The sequence below is a fragment of the Sprattus sprattus genome, assembly GCF_963457725.1.
Source record: "Sprattus sprattus genome assembly, chromosome: 21".
In the NCBI taxonomy this organism is placed as follows: Eukaryota; Metazoa; Chordata; class Actinopteri; order Clupeiformes; family Clupeidae; genus Sprattus; species Sprattus sprattus.
Window position 1 is genome coordinate 15,482,545 of NC_137919.1, and position 21,952 is coordinate 15,504,496.

Here is a 21,952-nt window from a genome sequence, read left to right on the forward strand (position 1 = left end):
TTAATAGAAAAGGACAAATTGACTGAACGACATGCCTCACTGACTCACTGACTTTTCTATCAGAGTCGAAGTAAAAGCTATGTCTTCGAGTGACGTTCTATAGTCTAATTATTCCAGTTGGAATTATCCAAGTCCCAAGAGGTCTCGAATGGTTCTGGTCTCTGGTTCTGCACCGGCGGATTGCTATGTGAACGGACACACTGGGGCGTCACTATGCCACCTGTTTGGATATGCCACCATAGGGCAGCATAGAGAGGGATCTTCTGTACGTGATCATTGCAGGATCTCAGTCGAGAAGGGTTAGCCGGTCTCAACCTCTCTCATCCTCTCTCGCTCTCTCCTTCTGTTCTTTTCTCATCTTCTCTCATCCTCTCTCTTATCCTCTCTCTTATCCTCTCTCACTCCTTCTCTCATCCTCTTTCCTCCTGTCTGTCTCTCTCCCTCTGTCCCCCTCCCCATCTCTGTTTATCTCTCTCTCTCTCTCCCCCTCCCCATCTCTCCCGGTCTCTCCCCCTCTCCATCTCTATCTGTCTCTCCCCATCTCTGTCTGTCCCCCTCTCTCCCCCCCCCCGCCCCCATCTCTGTCTGTCTCTCTTTCCTAGAGGGTTGCAGGGTTGTTTCCTATACTTTTGCTGAACTGCGACCAAAGCACAAAGCACCCGTCTTTTGCTTCCTTTCTCCAACACGAGGAAACCCTGCCTTATCTTTCCTCTACATGGCCCGTTTCTCGCTCTCCCTCCCTCCCTCCCTCCCTCCCTCCCTCCCTCTCTCTCTCTGTCTGTTACACAAACACACACACACACACGCACACAATTTTGTCCTCTTTTTAAAAGCTTTTTCTTGCTCCTTCCATCCCAGCTTATTCTTTAAGATGGCATCGTCCTTTCTTTCTCACTCTCTCTTTCAGGGTCTCTCTTCATAGTTCTCTCTCCATACCTCCAACAGTCTCTCTTCTGGAGGAAGCCAAATCTTTGTTTTGTAGTACCAAAAGAAAAACACAGTTCCAATGGCCGAGACAAGTGTAAGTGTAAGTGATAGTGTTGAGCTTGAGGAAATATGACCTCACCAGGGACCAGCCAAATCAGCACATCATAAAACGGATAGCCAATTCCCTTAACTCCCCAAGAAAGCCTATAGCCTATTGCCATATGTCTTGATCAATCCAGCTGGGTGCAGTATCCCAGCAGAAAGGTGAGAGTTTCACACTCTATAATGAAATGTTCAAGAGTGAATCCAAGTGATCAAGCAAGAGACCACACACACACACACACACACACACAAACACACACACACAAACACAAACATACACACACACACGCACCAGCTGACTGGCAAAAAGTGCAGAAAGAGAGAGAGAAAGAGAGAACCATTGAGGAAGAGAGGTGGTCGGAGTCAGAGCTGTTGCCCAACCGGGCCTTGGTCACACTTCTTCTATGCTGTGCATTAATTTCCTGCTCTTATTGTGAAGGTGTGAGGAAGCTGGTCTCTTCCTCTCTCTCTCTCTCTCAGCCCCTCTCACGCATATACACAGTGACACATGGTATATATCTCTCTAGCATACTCACTCGCACACACACTCTTCACACGCATAGGCACACCTGCACACACAAACACACAGAGCAGAGTTGGTGTGTGTGTGTGAGACTCGTGGGGGCCCAAGAGCCAAACCAGCAATGAAGTGTGAGCCATGTCAGACAACAGCAAAGGAGAGGAGGACACACACACACACACACACACACACACACACACACACACACACACACACACCATTTAGACACTCACAGACTTGCACAGTGTGCAAAATCATTCTAATGAGCATAAAATAACAGTACAGACACAATATCAGAGCATAGACATCCACACCCACACAGGGAGGTGAGTCTGGGGTCCAACTCGGTCCCACCATCTTCCTCATTCTAAAGACAAGATCAGCAGGGAGGTAAAGCAAGAGATGGAGGGAGTGTTAGAAAGAGAGACAAACTATAAAGAGAGAGAGAGAAAAAGAGAGGGAAGGTAATGAGTGAGTGAATGAGAGGATGGACATCCCTGTTTTTCCATGATGAGTGATAAGTGCCTGTTGCCCTTGTGACTGAACTCCCTGCATTAGTCACAGTGTTTAGGACCAGATGTATGGCACACACACACACACACACACACACACACACACACACACACACACACACACACACACACACACACACACACACACACACAGACACACAGACACACAGACATCATGTACTGTACCAGCACACGGTGAAGCTCGGCCGCCCCCACAGATTCGCACACACAAACACACAGTATAGAATTCACTGTGACCTCAAAATCTAGCTCTCATCAGGTATGTGCTGGAAGGTCAGGTAAATGCCACCCACATTGCGGACACACACACACAGTATTTACCCATGCTGGTCGGTTTCTTGTGCAGCTTCAACTTCTAGTGACCTTTTTAGGGCATGGGTTACAACCTTATAACATACTCTCTCCAACCAACAGAAAAAGAAGGAAAAAAAACATTGACTCACTTCAAGTAAGCACATCTATTACAACTACACCAACTGTGGGTGGAAACAAACCTGTGTCAATCTGCAGCCAATACACTGGGAAACACCTGCAATGGACGTGAAGGCTATACAAAACATACAGTGTCTGTAAGATGCATAGTCCTACAGGTCATAATTCCTGACATATAGACTATATTCTGACGATCATTCCATACCTAATTAGTGACCTGTGCACTGTACTTTAGTTGATATATCTGCAGGGTTGCTGTTTGACTGGGATAACTTATGAGTGCTACTGGACTAATGATGACATAATGGGCCAATAACTCATACAGCTGTAACCCTGGGTGATGGTGGTGAATTCTCTGGTCTCCTTGTTTTTCCCGCTGTGTGTTGTTGAATAGTGTGGGATACACACAGACACACACAGACAGACAGACAGACAGACAGACAGACAGACAGACAGACAGACAGACAGACAGACAGACAGACAGACAGACAGACACACACACACACACACACACACAGACACAGACACACAGACCTATATACACACAATCAGACAGCAACATACACATGCGGACAGTAAACACTCATGCACAGCATGCTTCCTCTGACGCCTGCGTCACCAGATTAGAGGGCCCCCTCAGGAGAGCTGTGGGGAGAGTAATCAGATTTCCAGAGTCATGGGGACACAGCTAAGCCTCCCATCACCATCACCCCATTTCATTATCATAAGCCCTCATCAGCACACACACACACACACACACACGCGCACACACACACACACACACACACACAAATAAATAAATAAATAAATAAGTAACTCATCAGTAGACACAAACATGTGAACTAGTTATATGAATCTGCACAAACACAGCAACACCTCTGCCTCCCTTTGCACTACCATGATACTGAGGACAAGAAGCACACACACACACACACACACACACACACACACCAAGTCCCACCCTCGGAGTTCTAACACATACAGGCACGGGATCAAGTATTTGCAATGTCGCTCAGCCACATTCATGTAAGCATGCGCGCACACACAGGTACAAATTGCTTTCAATGAGTTTACTGTGCATTCTAGACACACACACACACACACACACACACACACATACAAAACATGCATCCAAAAATTATCACCTGATTGGTACACTCATACTCATACACACACCAACCATCTCAATCTCTTCCACACGCAAACACACACACACACATTCGCTCCCTCCCTCCCTCCTTCTCTCACAAATACACACACACACACAGCGCAGTGTAGAGGACAAATATGGGAGCCTTGAGGAGGAGGAGATTAAAGGGGAGCAGGTCAGGTATTTGTTGCCTTTCTGAATATGCAGCCTGCGTCAGTCAGTGGTAGTGGCTGGGCCTGTTAGCTGGTTGACATGTCCAAAAGTGTGTGGCTGTGTGTGTGTGTGTACGCTCTATAACTAACTAGCTCTTAAGACAGTCAGTCAGACAGACAGACGGACAGGCAGACAGGCAGACAGGCAGACACCGACCCACACAAACACAAACACAAACACAAACACAAACACACACACACATTAATACACACACCCTTCTGCAGTGTGAAAAAAAAATCTTTTTTTATTATTTATTTAAAAGATTTTTTATTCCCCTGGTTGTTTTCCAGCAACACATGGGATATGGGAGGGGTGCCGTCATTTCCAACACTCTGCACACGCGCACACGCACGCAAACACACACGCACGTACACAACTACTTTTGCCCCCCCCCCTCTCTCTCACACACCCACACACAATTACTTTTGTAGTCACCCCATCTCTCTCTCGCACTCACACACGTCATGATTTTACCAACATGCACTTCGCCACCCGGACCGCTCTCTCGGTCTCTCCTGTAGGCTCTGGGTCACTTCTAACGTCAGGATCTCTTCTCTTCTGGGTTTTGGGACAAATGCTACCTTCAGGGAGCCACTCCACTCCGTCCCCCTTAAAGAAAACACTGAGCTCCCTCCCTCCCCTCCCCCGAAAGTTTATTTTAACAGAGCTCCACAATAACCTCAATATGCTGCCACAATACAGCATTAAACAGGATTATACGAACAAGGAAGGGGAGGGATATAGGGAAAGAGGAAGAGAGCAGAGAGAGACAGAACTCAAAAAGGAGAAGGAGAACAAGACATGTTGTGGAGCAACATGGAAGAAGGGAAGGAGATGAAGGAACAAGAGTGAGCCTCTTTCCTAAAGCGGCAATAACCGGCAAGTTTATTTTTTTTTATTTTTTCCAAGGAAATCAAAATAGACGGATTGCTCAAGTCTCCCGAGACTTGCGGCAAAAATAAGACCAGGAATCTTGTTAACAAGAGCTTGAACGCAGTTAAAGACAACAACAACATTTCCAGTCCAAAAACAACCCCAGACAAGACCTATTACACTCCCACAGACAGTGAGGTGACCTAACCACCTGAACCAAAGCTCTCATCACGGGGGGGGGGGGGGACTAAGCCCAAACCCTAATGCAGAACTCCAAATGGACTCCTCTCCACTCCCAGTTTTCTCTGTGTACGCTGTGACACCCCGGCCCGGTCTAATCCCAGCTCCGTGTCCGCTCTCCGCCTCGAGCCGACGCAGCTGCGTTTAAATCAAGCCCAGCTGGTTGGAAGCGGTCCCGTGCGAGCCGCCTGCGCCGGGCCCACATTCCTGCACTGCTGCCGCTGCTGCCGCTCCCACAGACCCTCCTGATTAGCAGCAGGAAGAGAGAGGATCTCTACAATGCAAACACACACCACGCTCCTACACACCACGCTCCTGCACACACACACACACACACACACACACACCAGAGAGAGAGGAGAGAGAGAAAGAGAAGATGGAGAAGAGAAGAAACACATACACACAGAGAGATAGAGAGAGAGAAGACAAAAGAGAAACCGAGGTGGAGGAAGAGAACTGTGCACACTGTCCAAACAAACAGATCCCAGTTGAAGGGGAAGAGAGATACAGCAGGGAGAGAAGAGAAGACAGACAGATGAACACGATACTCATTATGAAGGGCTTTTAACTGCAGTCGATAGTCAGGCAGCTACTGTGCTCCACATTAACACAGCCGTGCACTGTGGTGTAGGACGACCATGGTGTGTGTGTGTGTGTCTGCTGGGATATACAAAAAGCATGCAAATACATGGGACAGAGAGAAAGAGGTCCGAGAAGGAAAGGAAGCTGGAGAAATGTCACAAAAGCCATAACGTGTGTAAGCGTATGTGTGCGTGTGCGTGTGCGTGAGAGGGAGAAAGAGAGTAAGAGAGAGGAAGACAAAAAAAAAGCCAAACTGCTTAACAAATCATGAACAGGTAAATCATGTACCACTTGTCCTCAGTAACACAAACACACACATACTGAAACTTTCCTGTTGCCAAATCTGCAAAACCGAGTTCACACATATACTCCTCAATCCTGAACGCTTCAGCAAAGTGTCATCTACACTAGGACTGGATGGCATATCGAAAATATCTGTATACAGTATTCGGTGCTATTTCACACTGGCATTAAGATTATAGTAGAACATGACATTTCCAAAACTCTTCTACTAACTCTCTGTTACATTTTTTATTATATAATACTGTAACTATATATATATACATAGTTACAGTATTATAAAAACGCCATTTCTCCTCAGCATATCAAGATTAGATTTTTTTAGCCATAATAGCTTAATCTGCATACAGCATCATGTCCATCAACACCTCAGCCTAACCGACACAGCCTACTTCCACCCACAGTGCTCCGGGCTAACCACCTCACCACAACATCGCATCATCTGCAGCGCTTCTGGAGGAGCAACAGCCATAGCAGCAGCCATAGCAGCAGCGGTGGTGTTGCCTGACTGGAGCACTTACACACTGGGTGAAGAGTGGAGATTCAAGTAGCCACACAAAGCTACCTAATGCTGGTTGGTTTATAGTTTGCTATATGCTCTATGCTTATGAATGTCACACACCGACAAAAGATAAGCTCTTTCATCAAATCATTTCTACTTAATGAAGAGGTTTCTGCATATGACGCACAGAGTGTGTGGCTCTGACGAATGTGTTGGGTGTTTTGCTACAGGTTTTTGTGATCCTAGACCATCAGGTAAAACCGATGCAAATGCTCGTAAACAAAATGTGACCAGGCAAATAATGTTTAAGGAAAAAACTGCAGCTTCCATTTCACAATGTCTGCATGCAACAGGGCCTTCACAGTTCATACACTGTACTCGCTGTATCTAATCATGGTCAAACTATTTTTTTCTCAGCCATTATTGACTGCCAGCCACACCACACCCTCAGATCTGACCTACACGTACCCGCATCACGATGACACACACACACACACACACACACACACACACACACACACCACACACACACCACACACACACCACACACACACACACACACACACAACGATGTTTGCAGTAGAAAGAATGTGCAGCACAGGGGTGCCATTCACTGATCCCAATAAATGTTGCCTCTTTTGGCCAAATGCCTTGCGTGAACCTGGCCCGCAAAGCCGGCCTACCAAGGAAGCTAACTAACAGGTGGAAGCACCTTCACCAAAACACTTGTTTTACATCTAGACACTTTCGTGGCAAGCAACTCGGAGGTGCCGGGTAGCCCAGGCCTCCTTCTGTCCAGTAACTGAGCAGTGTTGCACAGAGGCACTACGAGGGAGTTGGTAAAGTGAGGTGAGGAAGGGCGGGAGTGTTTCAGCAGAGGGAAGACGAGGATGTGGAGAGCATATAAAGCACAGGACCAAGGTCCTGGGGTGGTAGCTGCACGCCCAGCCGCCGGTGAATTTACAGCCTCACCGAGCACCGCCAGATAATAACGCCATTAAACAGATGAGATAGTGAAGAGTGTGTGTGTGTGTGTGTGTGTGTGTGTGTGTGTGTGTGTGTGTGTGTGTAACAGAGAGAGAGAGTGTGTGAGGGCAAATGTGTGTGTATGTTAACAGAGTGTGAATGTGTGTGTGTGAGACAGCATGTATGTGACTTGCCTGTAAGACAGGTCAGAGGAAATGTGACAAACACAAAGATACACATAGAATAAAGACACTGAAACCACACACACACGCACACAGGCCATTTGGATTTCATTTAGAGAGAACCGTCATTTTTCTCTCTCTCTCACACACACACACACACACACACACACACACACACACACACACACAACATATGAAAATTGCAAGCAACTATAGAGCAAATGCAGAAGCTGCTGTCCGCAATGAAATTGACAACTTATGAGTTGAAATGAAAAAGAGGAAGGAAGAGGATACAGATAGTGACTGGGAGTGTGACAAAAAGAGTATGCAGAGAACAGCAGAGAAGGAAGGAAAGGTCATCTGGATACAGGGCTTGTTCTGGCAGTAAAATTTGCCTCTGTAAACAGGCAAGACTTTGGACAACTCATGGTCGACCTGCTTATTCCTGTTACCATGGAAATAGCAAAGGCTCTCAGTGGTCTGGAGTGGTCACACTCAGATTGAATATAGGGTGGGTGGAAAGGGAAGCAGAGAGAGAGAGAGAGAGAGAGAGAGAGAGAGAACAATGAGCAGAGGAATGAAGGAAGGGTTTACTAGGGAAAGCAGAGGAAAATGTGTAAGAAACGAGAAAGGATTTAAATCTCAAATGCTCTAAAAAGCCTCCCTTCAGTCCCCTAAATACAAAGGTCAATGAAGGACACATTAATCCTTCAATGCTTGACAGTTTGATTAATTCATGAGCATAACTCATTTCTGTAATACCATCCATCAAAAGCCATTTAGGTAAATGGGTGGCAAATCCTGAGAAATCACATTGATGGCAACGGTGGGATTTCACAGCCTCTAACCTTATCAACATATTTATAGTCCGACATCTGATTTTCTTTAGTATGGCAGTAGTGTTCATTTTGTCAGTTTTATTTTTATTAAGTCTTAGTCCTGTGTCAAATGTGTTTGTTTTCATCATATTAAGTCAACCACATCCTGTTTTTTTTTTTTTTTTTTTACTATCTTGGTCAAAGAAAACTGTAAGTATTTTAGTCTAGACACCAAACACTGTTGACATTTAGGCATTTTTTTGCCATCAGATCATATACTAATAATATCAGTTAATATAGTCTAGTTCAGAACAATATGTTTTTGTCATTTTAGTCAAACTTCTACATCCGTTAGAAAGTTAGCTGCTTGGGTGTAGCATACTGGGCGGTTGTTTATGATTGCAAGGCATACGACTTTTAGCTAGTTAGCTCGCTAGTTTGACAGGTGCACTTAGTGCTGCTTTAAGTAAACTTGTTATCTAGCTCAAACCACATCCTTGCTATACAAACACCAACCACACTGTAAGTAATGATAAAAGTTGGCTAGCTTATATACTGATATTCTGATATATTTTGGTGATATTTTTGCAGACTACATGATGCAAATGCTGTTTTAGGTCTTTGAGACTGATACACAAATCAGCTACCTAAAAAAAATAAAACATTGAAAGAGGTCTGCTTAAAGCAAAACGTTCTATGTTTTCTGCTTCTTCTGACGGTTCTACTTTTCAAAGTAGAACAATATATGTGAAAGCCACCATAGCAATGTCCATTTATTGAGACGCTAGCCCATCTAACGCTATGTCTATACTCACTCTTTACCTACGTTACCATTGCTGCTCCTTTTCGGCACCCTCACACCAATTGGCTGAGGGTTTTGTGTACCTCCCCAATTGCCTTGACCCCAATACAACCATTTGCTTCTTCTATTCAGCAAGAAGAAGGTTTGTGAACATTTTAAAGCAAAAAGAGAGACATAGTGCAAGTAGCACAACAGTGGTGTCATATCACCATTCATTAAACGGAGTCATGCTGGATGCATGTTATAATAATAATACATTACAATGTTGCATGTGGAATACACACAAGGAGTCTCCCTTAATGATTTTATAGATCATTACATATTCCTGAGAGGTCAGATAAAATCTATCGATGCACTTCCAGGGAAAGAGGGAGAAATGGTTGACTTGTAGATTCACTGGAATTGAATCCATTTAGAGATGGCAAATGTGGGAAATGCAAACGCTAAATTAAATTGTGGTACAAAACAGCAAAATGCATCTGGATGATTTGTTTTTATAATAAAATGTATCGTTTTTCCTCCAAAATGCTGTCAGGTTCCGAGCAACTGACTGTTGCAGAAGCAGGGAGCCAATGCATGCATGAACCAAGTTGGCTGTGGTACTCTGGGAATCTCTTCCTTCACACCTGAGGCTGAAACAACTACTCAGTTCTCATTTAAATGGACCTGTTGCCCTTGTGCTCAGGGCATATTTTTGTAAATCAAAACAGAGGCGTTGGCATGGAAGTGGAAAAAAAATACAACCAACGAACAAAACAGAGCAAATATTATCACAAATATTATGCCTGCCTGCAGTATTTCTGTATCAGCCACGAAGAGCAATAGCATGAAGCTATGCACCCACACCTCCCCGCCTACACCTCTCTTGTGAATTGAGTGAGAGATGGAGAGAATTTTCGAGAGGAAAGGAGAAGGGTAATGAGCAAATTAGATCACACTGATGATGCAGAGAGAGGGCAGGCAAGAAATGAGAGATGAATTTGTAGGAGACTGAGTGCAACGAGAGAAAGAGATGAACAGAGAGAAATGGTTTAAGTGAGAGATTTTATTTTCTCAACCCCAACTGGAATGCAGTGAACAGCCAGTGACACCTACACAATCACTCCACTGGCACCCGAACCTCTTGTCCTGAATGTATGTCAATCAATATGAACCCAAACAGTTTGTTCTGCTTTAGTTGTTTTGTCACATGGCCCCTAGACCAACTGTTCCCTTCTAACACACACAAAAAAAACATGTTCTAAGCTGATTATCACACAATGCGACGCGAAAACAACTTCTAAGCCTCTAGGGGCTTTGCTTGTTTTTCCAGGTACCCTTGAAGACTATCAAACTCGGCAAAAATGGGAAAGGCAACCGAAAATCTCCTGTAGCGGTCGCATCCTGTAGCCTACTCCATTTTTACACTTTCCAGTGACATCCAAGTCCACGTGTGTGCTGTACGTATAGGCTATTAAAATATATTCAAAGTCAGACGTCAAACACACGTCACTACATGAAGGAGGGGGGTCTTCGCGAGGAGCCTGTGACATAATGTTGTGTAGCCGTGCTTTCAAAGAAACGCAATGGAATCCAACCAAAGCGCTGGGCTTAAATACAAAAAAAGCCAGCATCCAGGGCTAGCCTACTCTTCAGTCAGTGTCAGTGAGCGAGCAGAATGCGTAAAGCGAGGGCGGGAAATGAATGTAAAATAAAACAGTTCTCTAGGTTACTCATCACACTCAACACACGTAGCCAACATCTTCACCCACGACAGCGCAGCGTTCGTTTGGATTACCTGTAAAGCATAGGAAGCGCCCGTGAAACTGAGAGGGAAAAGCAATGCACCAACGTCATACAAATTCAGTGTTTTGTACACTCTCTTAAGCTGAGCGGTGCGGTTGGTTATCTGCTGAAACAAACGAGGGACGAAGTTGTACTGGAAGTCGCAGGCTACGCGCGTGAAATATTTAGCTAGAAGTTGCAACAGTTCCAAGTTTACTCTTGCGTTCATGATGCAGATTGCGCTAAAGGTAGGCTGCACAAGCAGCTTCCTCCTGACTCGCGTCCGAGAGTTCTTTTTGTGGGTTATAAGCTCTATTCACACTCGTGAAATTGGTCGGGGAAAAAACGCCACTGCAGCTGGCTGAGATGTCTGTTAGCCAAACAGCTAAGCGTTCAGATACAAAATAACAAGCGTTCAGATACAAAATAACAGCAGCACTGCGGACAACTTAGAATGACCACCCAATAGTGTATTTACAATGCCTCAAGTTACAGACAATGTTACAAGTAACCGGCAAAGATATTATCTCGTACGTAATCAGCATTATAGACTGACAGCGTTGAGTAATACAATCACGTTGTTCAGGCGAATAAGTCTGAAAGAGTCCAGTCTTCCTGTTGGCAGATGGCTGGACGACCGAATCAAAAGCAGGACACTCATACATGTATGTTTGCTATTTTGCAGGAAGCACGAAAGCTGGCCAGTCCTAACCCCACCCTACGTAAGTAGACAGACACTTGGTTGAACTGCGGTGTCTTTTTCAATCGTTTACTAGAGCATAACGCTTTGGGTAGCTAGCACTATACATTTTTGACACCAATAGCTGTGCCATCGTTTGGAAAATAGCCGAACTATAATGCTACCCGCTTCCTGGAAAGTCCACACTGGCTCACCATTTTTCTGGTTCGTCAAGCCTATTTAAGCAATGTTACAAATGTTGCACTTCAGCCTATTGCATCGACCTCTCGAAATACAGCGAAACTTGCAAAGTAGCCTACGGTGAAACCGGGGGTGGGAAAAAAAGGCTCTTACCTGGTCCCCGCCTTATCGCCCATCTCCGCAGGCCTTTTCTTTAATATTTTAAGTATAAATGTCTTCAAGTACGGTGATTATGTGTTTGCGTGTGGTCCACCTTCCTCTTCAGACTTAGGTACTCTCGAAGCCCTTGTAAATTTGCTAGTTCTCTTTGGTCGGTTCTCCTCCGCAGGCTGTAGACGGAAAACCTTTCCGTCGACTGCCTCTGACAGCACTGAATTGGGGCGTTCCCTCTACTCGTAACTGGCATTTGTCCTATCCAATTAGATCTTCGAAACTGTGTTCATCATCAAGTGATCTCTTTGCCTGCCCGCCCTGCCCTTGGGACTGCCAATTACATTCATTTTCAGCAAGGGGGTGTAACAGTAATAGATAAAGAAAATAACAAATAATTATATCCAGATTTGCGCACAGGCAATAATTCCCTAACCCTAACTAAATGCTGTCTGTCCATGGGTTACATGAACATTGCGCTATCTTTGAAGTTGATGCCTACGATGTGCCTGAACTATAATTAGTTTATTTTTAAATCTGGATTAATTTGAGCCACCACCTAGACTCTTCTATTTCAAGTATTTCACTCCCATGTAACAGTTAACGCGCAAAAGTTCCTCTCAACAGGGTAAGCCTTCCACTTTTGTCTTGTGACATGCAAAGAAATAACAGTAACACTCCCTATTGCTCTCTACTGGCAAGAGTTAGGAACTGCATGTGGGTATGACAAATTCTGATGGACTTGGCAAAGCTTAGATTTCTTGGAGTGTAGAGGGGACACAAAAAATAATCAGGAAGCTTTTATTGCACTTTAAACCACAACATATTTTAGATAACCCCTGCCTCTTGAGAAAACTGGATTTTCTAATGGATTTTTAAGGAAACAAGTACATTTGTGGATGGATTCGAAGATAATTAAGGGGTTATATCGTATAGAAACATATCAAGGTAAAATCTAGGTATTCTTGGGAAAAAGCCCCTTAATGCCTATTCATAGCTGTTGAAAAGTTTCAAAAAGAAAGGAAATATGATTATTAATATATTTTAAGAAATAATAGGTAACCATTTCATTCCTAGTTCAAAATTGAAATATACAATTTCCATGCAGACACTACCAAACATAATCCTGTCAACTCTGGTTTTTAGACAAGAATGTGAATATTTTTGTGAATATTATATATATTATATTTTAAATAATGCAAGTTAATTTAAAGACATGGTAGGCCATGGTACACTGTTTTGTAGTATTGGCAACGCTCTGGGATTTCTTGGAAAACCTGTCAGATCTGTTATGACTATCCTACATCAAAAAGGGTCAGTATTTATAAACAAGATTCTAGTGCATATCTGGCACTCTTCATGTAGGGTAAGGCAGCCCTGCCATCAGCCAACCCTTGTGTATCCCGCCCCTTCCTGACCTCACTGTCCCAGTTGCATGCCTCTTAAGGTGTTTTTATGGTTCTACGACTCTGTTACTCCGTGGTCACACAAGTAAAAAACCCATTATTGTAACGGAAAAATACATCTGAGGGGATTTGCGAGGTGTCTGAGCCAGCTATCTAATGTTGGCATACTACTACCCACATGGTAAACAGCAATGTATTGACGGAGTCGGATAGTAAATACATTTGGGAGATGCACTTCAGGTCACGGAGAGGTGCTCGGAGAGGGTTTGCCACGTCCGAGAGGGGTCTCCGTGGGTCCGTGTCACCGAAAACGGACGACCATAAATTGTGCTTTACACTGGACCTGTTTCTGTTTACTTTTTTTTCTCTTCCACATATTGTGCTTGTACAATTAGCCCTCACATGTGTGCGCATGAACCTATACGCACAAACACACACACACACACACACACACACACACACACACACACACACACACACACACACACACACACACACACACACACACACACACACTCACACAGACAGACACACCCAAATCTCCTCCACCTGATGATGGAGGTCACAAGAAGCACTGCTGAGTGGTCCATAAACAGAGGCCTTAGATGCTGCTGGTTACTCTATGCCAGGGGTCTCAAACTCAGGCCCCCCAAGCGGTTTATCCGGCCCGCAAAGTTCCATTGATTAAAAAAAAATAAAGAAAAGTTCCATTGATTTAAATGAGCAACCCCAACCCCAACATTTACTGTAAAAAATCTGGCCCCCCAATGACCAGACTGGACGCTCATCGACCCCTGGGAAATTTGAGTCTGAGACCCCTGCTCTATGCTCTTATTCTTCTCTTCAAGAGGAGACGGAGATCACAAGAAGCACTGCTGAGTGGTCCTTAAAACAGGGTCCTTCCACTCTGACACTAAGATTAAAAGCAGTAACAACAGTGCCCACACTAAAGAAAATACGTTCCTGGCTAGGATCCTCACCAAGACTTTAAGGAACCGCTTTATCTATCAGATCTATACAACAGAACCCTATTCAACTACCTTTGCCAGTTCTGAGTAGAGCATTAAGAGTTTCTCTCTTGTGATGTTAGATGGGAACCAGTTTTGGATGCGAGCAAGAAGAGGAAACCAGACCAGACGAGCAGCAGTGGCTTCTCAAGCAAAGCAAGGGCAATGGATGAACTAGCATAATGTCGAAAAGAGGAAAATCAGCTGGACCGTACTGTGAGCTTTGGCTGGTAATCACATTAAATTCATTGTTTGAGTCACTTTGATGTCCTCCCAACACCCCAGAACCTCAGGCAGATGAGTGGGTGAGGACAGAAGCCGCACGTTGTGTAAGAGTGTTAGAACATGTCTGGTTATAAAACAAGCTTCATCCAGGGTCGCTACACATGGAGACATAATCAGGATTTAAAATCATGGGCGTGTTTGTTTGAGAATAAATGATTTGAGGTTAACTCTTTGCCGGTTAATGACGGAGACAGTAGAATTTATTTTGTGGGAGAGTGTCCTGGACCCCAGGCACTTACAAAGACTATTGTCAAATGGGGCAGAGCGTGGGATAGGAGATGTTAGAAGGCAACTTCAAGTTCCACAGTGTATTGTTGTGACAGATATGAAACCACACATGGTGTTGTATTCTGAGTGTGAACACATTGTTTAGTTTATTGAGTTAACAGTATGTCTATGAAGATGTTGTGGTTGGGTATGAGTACTTGCAATTAACAGTGAGAGGCTGTGAACACTGTGAACCCAACCAATAGCACAAGGAAAATCAGATCTTTCCATGTGTAACTAAAACATCTACATGTACTGAGGAAGATTGGGGAACAACACCCACACACCCACACACAGATTATACGGTGAGTATCAAGAGAAAACGGAGCGAGGTACAACTGTGAGTTCTGGAAGAAAGCTGAGAATAAACTGAGACACTGTGATGTCTATATAGCTTTTGCAAATTCAGTAGCAGATGCATTGCGATAATAGCCAGAGTCTTGATAGAACTTGTTCACTAAACTCAAGAAAATACAACAAAACCTGTGACACTATGAACACATGTACCAGGAAAACACCTTTTTCGATGATGGCTTACTCTCACTTGGTCTTGCAGGGGGAATAGATCCCTCATTTTGATCGCCACTTATGACAGACAGAATGCAGTATGGGAAAAAGCAAACAAACTTCAAGATGAAGAGATGCTACACAAGATTTGTGGTCCTGATGGAAACAAGTGTACTGATATGATTGCTGAGGACTTCCAGTACCACAAGGAATGCATGACCAACTACCTGACAAAGCGTCTTTGTTCACAGGAAAAGACTAGTACTGCCACCACTCCATATGATGCTGCACTGAACCAACTCATATCTCTGATAGATGAGCTCCTTTTCAAAGATGATGCCATATTCTTCGTTACAGCTTTGAGGGATGAATTCCGTAAATACTTGGAAAGCCATGGAGTTCACAATGTAACCTCATACAGATCTTAGTCCTTGATTGCCCGCCTTAGAAGGCACTATGAAGTAGGTGGTAATTGTAAAATAATGGTTGTGCCACAGAAAGGATGTTCTAGCCTGATTTGCTCAGCAGAAATGAATGTTGGCTGCATGCTCTCAAAGTTAAAGGAACTTAAGGAGAAAACTGAAGAGGCAGAGTATGAAGAAGAAAGTGATGATGAGTTGACACCAGATGCCACCATAGTCTCTTCCTACAACACTGCAAAGAGAATACGGAAGGAGCTCCAGGACCAACGTAAGCAGGCCCTGAAGGAAGCAAGAGAAGCCAGAACAGCTCAAGCCAGTGGAAGTCACCAGATGCCTGGAAGTATGGCTGAAGACCCATCACTGCAACTAGAGATATCATACCTGGAGGCGTCCCGAAGAGTGAGCTCTAACTTGTATAACCACCTGGCATTGGATGATAACAGATGCATCTCCAGAGTTAGGTGAGGACGGCCGGGTGAAAGTCAGTTCCAAGCAGTAAGAACAAGTTCTCAACTTTGCCCAGGATGTCTGCCAAGCAGTTGCCAAGATCCCAACACCAAAACACGTTGGGACAGCTTTACACATCCTTAAGGAAACCAGAAGCAAGTCAACTGTGTCACTCCTAAATAGATTTGGGAACAGCTACAAAGAAGCACAGCGATATATCACAGCAATGGCAATGGCAGTTGAACAGCAGACAACTAGGGATGGTGCCTTCTTACCAACGAACCTGAAGGTTGGACGATTCACTCAGTTTGCATTTGATAACCTTGACTTTCAAGAGTACACAAAGGATGGACGAACACTGCATGGCACAACACACGTCATATTCCAGTACAAGAATCCAGATGAAGACCCTTCGACAACGGTTAGTTTACCTCTACTGAAAACCCGCCAAACAGCCCTGCAATCTTCTCAGCCTTTTCAAACCAAGGAAAGCCACATCAGTCTAAAAGATCGTCAAAAGAGTCGCTCCCTGGTTGGAGTTGAAACAGAGCCTAAGCTTCCTGTGTGTCTAGCAGAACCTCTTGACCACCTGAGCATCCTCTGGCATTTGGTGCATCGCTGCCCTACTGTACTATTGGAGGACCTGAAACCAAGTTGCCCTGCTCCAACATGGAGTTCATTCCAAGCATTTCTCATCCCAGATACCACCCCTGCAACTGTGATCAGCTATGGTCCCTTCTTTCCCAAGTCACCAACAAACCCAGATGTGGTTGAAAAGTCTGTTCAGTACTGCATGGATGTGTCAAGAAAACATGGTCAAGAGTATGCCATCATCACATGAGACCAAGCAATATATGAGGTGGTTCTGGGTCTGCAAAAAAAGAGCAAAGAGAAGTATGCCAAACTTATCTTGCGCATGGGTGGCTTCCATATTGCTCAGAATTTCCTTGGAGCCATTGGGCATTTGATGCAGCCCACTGGAATCGAAGACATTATGGTCGAAGCTGATGTCTGTGTCCGTGGAACAGCAAACAAAATAATAAGTGGGAAAGACTACTATGCAATGCTACGCTCCCACACTATGGTGCATGCAGCCATGTTTGCTCTACACTGGGAAGCATTTGCCAGATGGTTGGTCGATGAAGAGAAGGACCTGGAGTACATGTGTGTGCTTAGCAACAATGTCCAGCAACTCCTAGATGCCCTGTCAGAAGAGGATGTACAGAAGGCAACTTCTGCGTGTGCTGATGCAACTGACCAACTAAAAAAGCTGTCATGTTTGATGGCTGAGTTTAAAGAAGCATGTACCTCACCTACCACAAAGCTATGGCTAATGTATATGGATATGGTGATGATTCTTCGACGGTTTATCCATGCTGAGCGTGCAGGTCTGTGGGAGGAACACCTGGCTGAAGTGGAAAAGATGCTACCATACCTTGTAGCTGCTGGCCACTACAAGTATGTATCATGCCTGCCCCACTACCTAGAACCTATGAGAAGCCTGCCTACACTGGCCCCAAACATCTTTAGGGAATTCAAGGATGGGAGGTTCACTGTGCGTCAAACAGAAGGACGGTTCAATGGCGTCTGGACAGACATGGCACTTGAGAAAACATACAACCGTGATGCCAAGACAAAACTTTTCACAGGCATCAGTCAGCAGCCAGCGGCCATGGAGAAATATTTGAAAGCTCTTCCAGTTCTGACAGCTGTGTCAGAGCAGACAAAGGCTATGGCTCACCTGGATGCGGATGACACCAAACACCACAAGGAAAAGGACAGCCAATGTGCAAAGGAAGCAGAAGGTGTAAGGAAAATTACAGATGTCATCAACAACAAGATGATCAATCCTTTCACGTATAAAGAACAGGAGTTGATCAACATTTCAACAGGCCACAAAGCCGTATCTGCTGACTGCGCTCATGAAAAAGGACTGGAGGCACTGGCTGCAGCAAGAAGAACAGACAGTGAGAAAGTAGCCCAAATTAAACTTTCAACCTTTGCAGCAAAGCCAAAGAAGTCCATGTCCATGGCATTCAAAGCCAAAAAGGTGTATGAGGAGGAGAGTGCAGTTATGCGGAACCTGTACTTCGTTCAGGACTTAGAGGAAGACAGGAAGGTGGAAGTGTTTGGCCATGAATGGACAAGTTACCCAGCCTCCCTGTTTGAGCAAGATCCGTCCCTTGACCAAGGTTACGCAATGCGTAAAGGAAACAAGGCAGACTACCTGGCTGCAATCAAGACAGCACTTGGCAGTTCATGGGGGGAAGTGGACAAACTACCGCCGTCTGACAAGGCTGTTGTTATGGTAGTAGATGCCATGGCGTTCGTTCAACGTAACCAAGATCTTGGGAGCAGCACCTTCCATGAACTGCAAGGAAAGTACCTGAAGAAGCTCCTTGGAATCCTCAACAAGAGAAGAGGATGAAGACCTGCCCCAGCAAAATGAAGGAGTACAAGCCACATGATACTCTCCCTATACCTGAATGGAAAGGCTTCATTTGCAATCCACTGAATAAAGCTAATCTGTTGAACTACATGGGGGAAGCATGGACAGCTCATAACAAGTCACTACCTGCAGGATGCACACTTATTCTTGGTGGAATCTTTTGTAATCCTGGTCGCACTGTCCTCTTGTCAGCGGATTGTCAGATTGAGCTTCCAGGACTGTCCTGTGAGAAACATGAGGAGGCAGATACCAGGATGTTGGCTCACATTGCATACTCAGTACAAATTCTGCACCACAAACGGGCTGTAGTAGTTGCGACTGACACAGATGTGATTATGATGTGCATGTACTACATCACGCACATGGATGGGCTGCAGGAGCTGTGGGTGAAGACGATGGATATCCTCCTACCTGTTCATACCATCACAGAAGCTGTGGCAGGGAAGTATGATGTCGCAGCTTCAGATCTTGCATCCCTCCTCCTCAGCACCTACATACTTACCGGATGTGACACAGTGAGCTATCTGTACAGAAGAGGAAAAAGGCGGGCCTACACAACTGCTATCAAACACCTGACAGACCTTCTGCTACTGTGCAGGTATGGTGACTCTGAGGAAAGCCTGGATGTTCAGGAAGAGGTTATAACAGCAGCACGGTAATACATGGTGTCACTCTGTGACAGAAGTGACTTTGGTGGTACTCTAGATGCACTGCGAGCCCATCTCTTTGTGAGCATCAAAGGAGATTATTACACCTTATTACAACTATTACACCTTCGCCGAGCCCTGCATCAGTTGGCTGTGTGTAAGCGAGTACACATGGTTCAGCCAACCTACCCAGCTTCCACTGATTTTGGGAGACAACTTGTCAATGGCAAATTGGTGGCAACCATGATGCTGAAAGATTCAAAACCTTCTGAGCTCAAACACAGCACATACTGCCGCTGCAAGAAAAGCATGTGTGCCCGAGGATGCTCCTGTGCAAGAGCCAATGTGAAGTGTGGCATTGCATGTCTGTGCACCGGGGACCCAAACAGATGTTCAAGGATTGAACTTGCGCTTGAAGACAGGGACATGTAAGTAGGCCGTGCGCACGTGTGTGTGTGTGTGTGTGTGTTAGAGAAAGAGAGAGGGGGGGTGCATCTTTTATCGTGCTGCTGTATAACCCACTCTGGCGATCTTGTTTGCTGTCTCCTCAGGTGGTGAGGGTGAAGATCTGTAGTATCTGCTGTGTCCCATCCTCCTGATTATCCCACCTCACAGGGACCTGCATCTAGTTAATTAAGTTATGTTCAATCATTCTGTTCCGTTAAAGTTGTAATAGTTGTCATTTGAAGCAATAAAATATTTTAAGTCATTTTGCTGTATTATATTTCTTGTGTGACACATTTCCATTGGGAGAACATGATTATGTTGAAATTAAGAAGATGCCTAGGCCATGATGTTTAATAATGTGGACATTAACAACCATGCTTAATATCCAGCTTGTCTTTCGGAATTTTGAGAGTAGCCTAAAATTCTATTGAGGTTCTGGGCCTGTTGATCGTCAACTAGTAGTGAAATCATCACAGATCCATTGATTTTGGTTGGATTTTTTAAAAAAAATTCTGTGGAACAAGGACACTGTTTGTTGAAAAGAATGGCATATTGACTGATGTCTTAACTTGGGGGAATAGTTGATTGCCAATGAAGTTAAGATGAAAATATTGGAAAAAAGTGAGAAAACGCCTCATTTTTTTTGCATTAAATTCATGCTAAATCATGTAGAAATGTGTTTTAAGAGTTATTTTTTCAGTGGATGTTGTCTGCACATGTGTTCTGTGTATCTGGAATGCATTTATTGACAGCCTAACCAACCCACTGAGGATTTGAGGAAATTTTTTTTTTTTCACATTTTCGGATTAAAAACAAAGGGTGCATACACTAAGATGCCCACAATTTTTTTTTCGCAATATTTCCGGCAGAGCAGACCCTCCAATTATTGGTTCTTAGGGTCAAAATTAACAGAAAAAACTAAAATAAAAAGTATGGCAGACCATGTCAGGTTCAACCCATTTTTGTGACTTTGGCTCCCTGACTAGTAATGTCTCTCCTGTTGGATAACCCCGTAAACGCTTTTAATGTTTTGTAAAAGCGTCTGCTGAATACCTTAACCGTGGTGGACCAATGTTTTTAGTTAAGCAAAATGTACAAAAACATCAAGGCATGTCAGACAACTTAGAAAAGTCTAAAAGGCCTTGGACCTTAGAGTGTTAATGCAATGGGCACAAGTATTTAACATAGTCAGAGTAAGAAGAACATAGGTCACATAAAAATAAGTGTTATTTTCTGACAGCCCATTACAAGGTATATAATAACTGTGGCCTTTTTTAGAGCTTGTGATATTGTGGTTATAAATCAACGTCTTCAACCTTTCCTTTTCTGCATTATCTGGCTCTCCGGATGATTTTGCCCCCAATTATAAATGTATTGACGCATAACAGATCTGCACATCTCATCGACCAAGTAATATGGATAGCATCCTCTCCTGGCGAGGCAAAATAATGTATTTGTTCATGAACTTTTGAACTTTTAATTTGCGCTATTAATTAGCACATTCTCTCTCATTATCTTTCCTCTTGAATCTGGGCCACAAGAGTCCAACATTTCCTTGACATCTTCATTTGTCACATCCTGCTGCTGCTGAAAAAAGGCCAACAAGCTATCTGAAAGAATATATTTAACAGTAATACAAGTCTGAGAGGAATGGGCAAAGAGAATCACCCTCTTTTCTAGCTTAGTAACCCTTAAAAAAATAAAGTCTTCAATTAAGACCAATTAGATCCCTCGATTGCAGAGCCCCTGCCTCTTACTTAAGGAAAGCCTCACCACCTAAGACCACAGACTTTGGGATCCCCATCCATGCTCTTTAAGACTAACCTAATCACTGCTCTTCAAATACTCCTTTAAATCCTCCTTACAATCCATCCAACACACTTACAAAAACAGGACCAGACTTTCTTAAAAGGAGGAAAAAAGACACATGGCCAAAGAGGATCAAGATCTAATCTAATAGCCTATTCAGTCTTCTCAGGTTTAATTTGATTAAGGGCTTCCACAACATCTAGACTGTGAACCTTTGACATTTATATGGAATCCATACCACGAAGCAGATGTCAATATTGTCTAACAATACATCTTGCATCCCTGCTGTGAGTAATAACAATGCCTATTTGATTCATGGAGAA

At 44.1% G+C, this 21,952-nt stretch overlaps 1 protein-coding gene across 1 annotated transcript in view; it reads right to left on the reverse strand.

The window, feature by feature from the left end:
- arrb2b (arrestin, beta 2b) overlaps window positions 1–12,053 on the reverse strand; it is a 44,856-nt gene extending 32,803 nt beyond the window's left edge. Inside the window, exon 1 of the mRNA XM_080860012.1 lies at window positions 11,940–12,053. Within this exon, the coding sequence (XP_080716138.1) occupies window positions 11,940–11,962 (23 nt within the window). The 5' untranslated portion in view covers window positions 11,963–12,053. The remainder of the gene's footprint in view (window positions 1–11,939) is intronic.
- Between the last annotated feature and the right edge of the window lie 9,899 nt (window positions 12,054–21,952).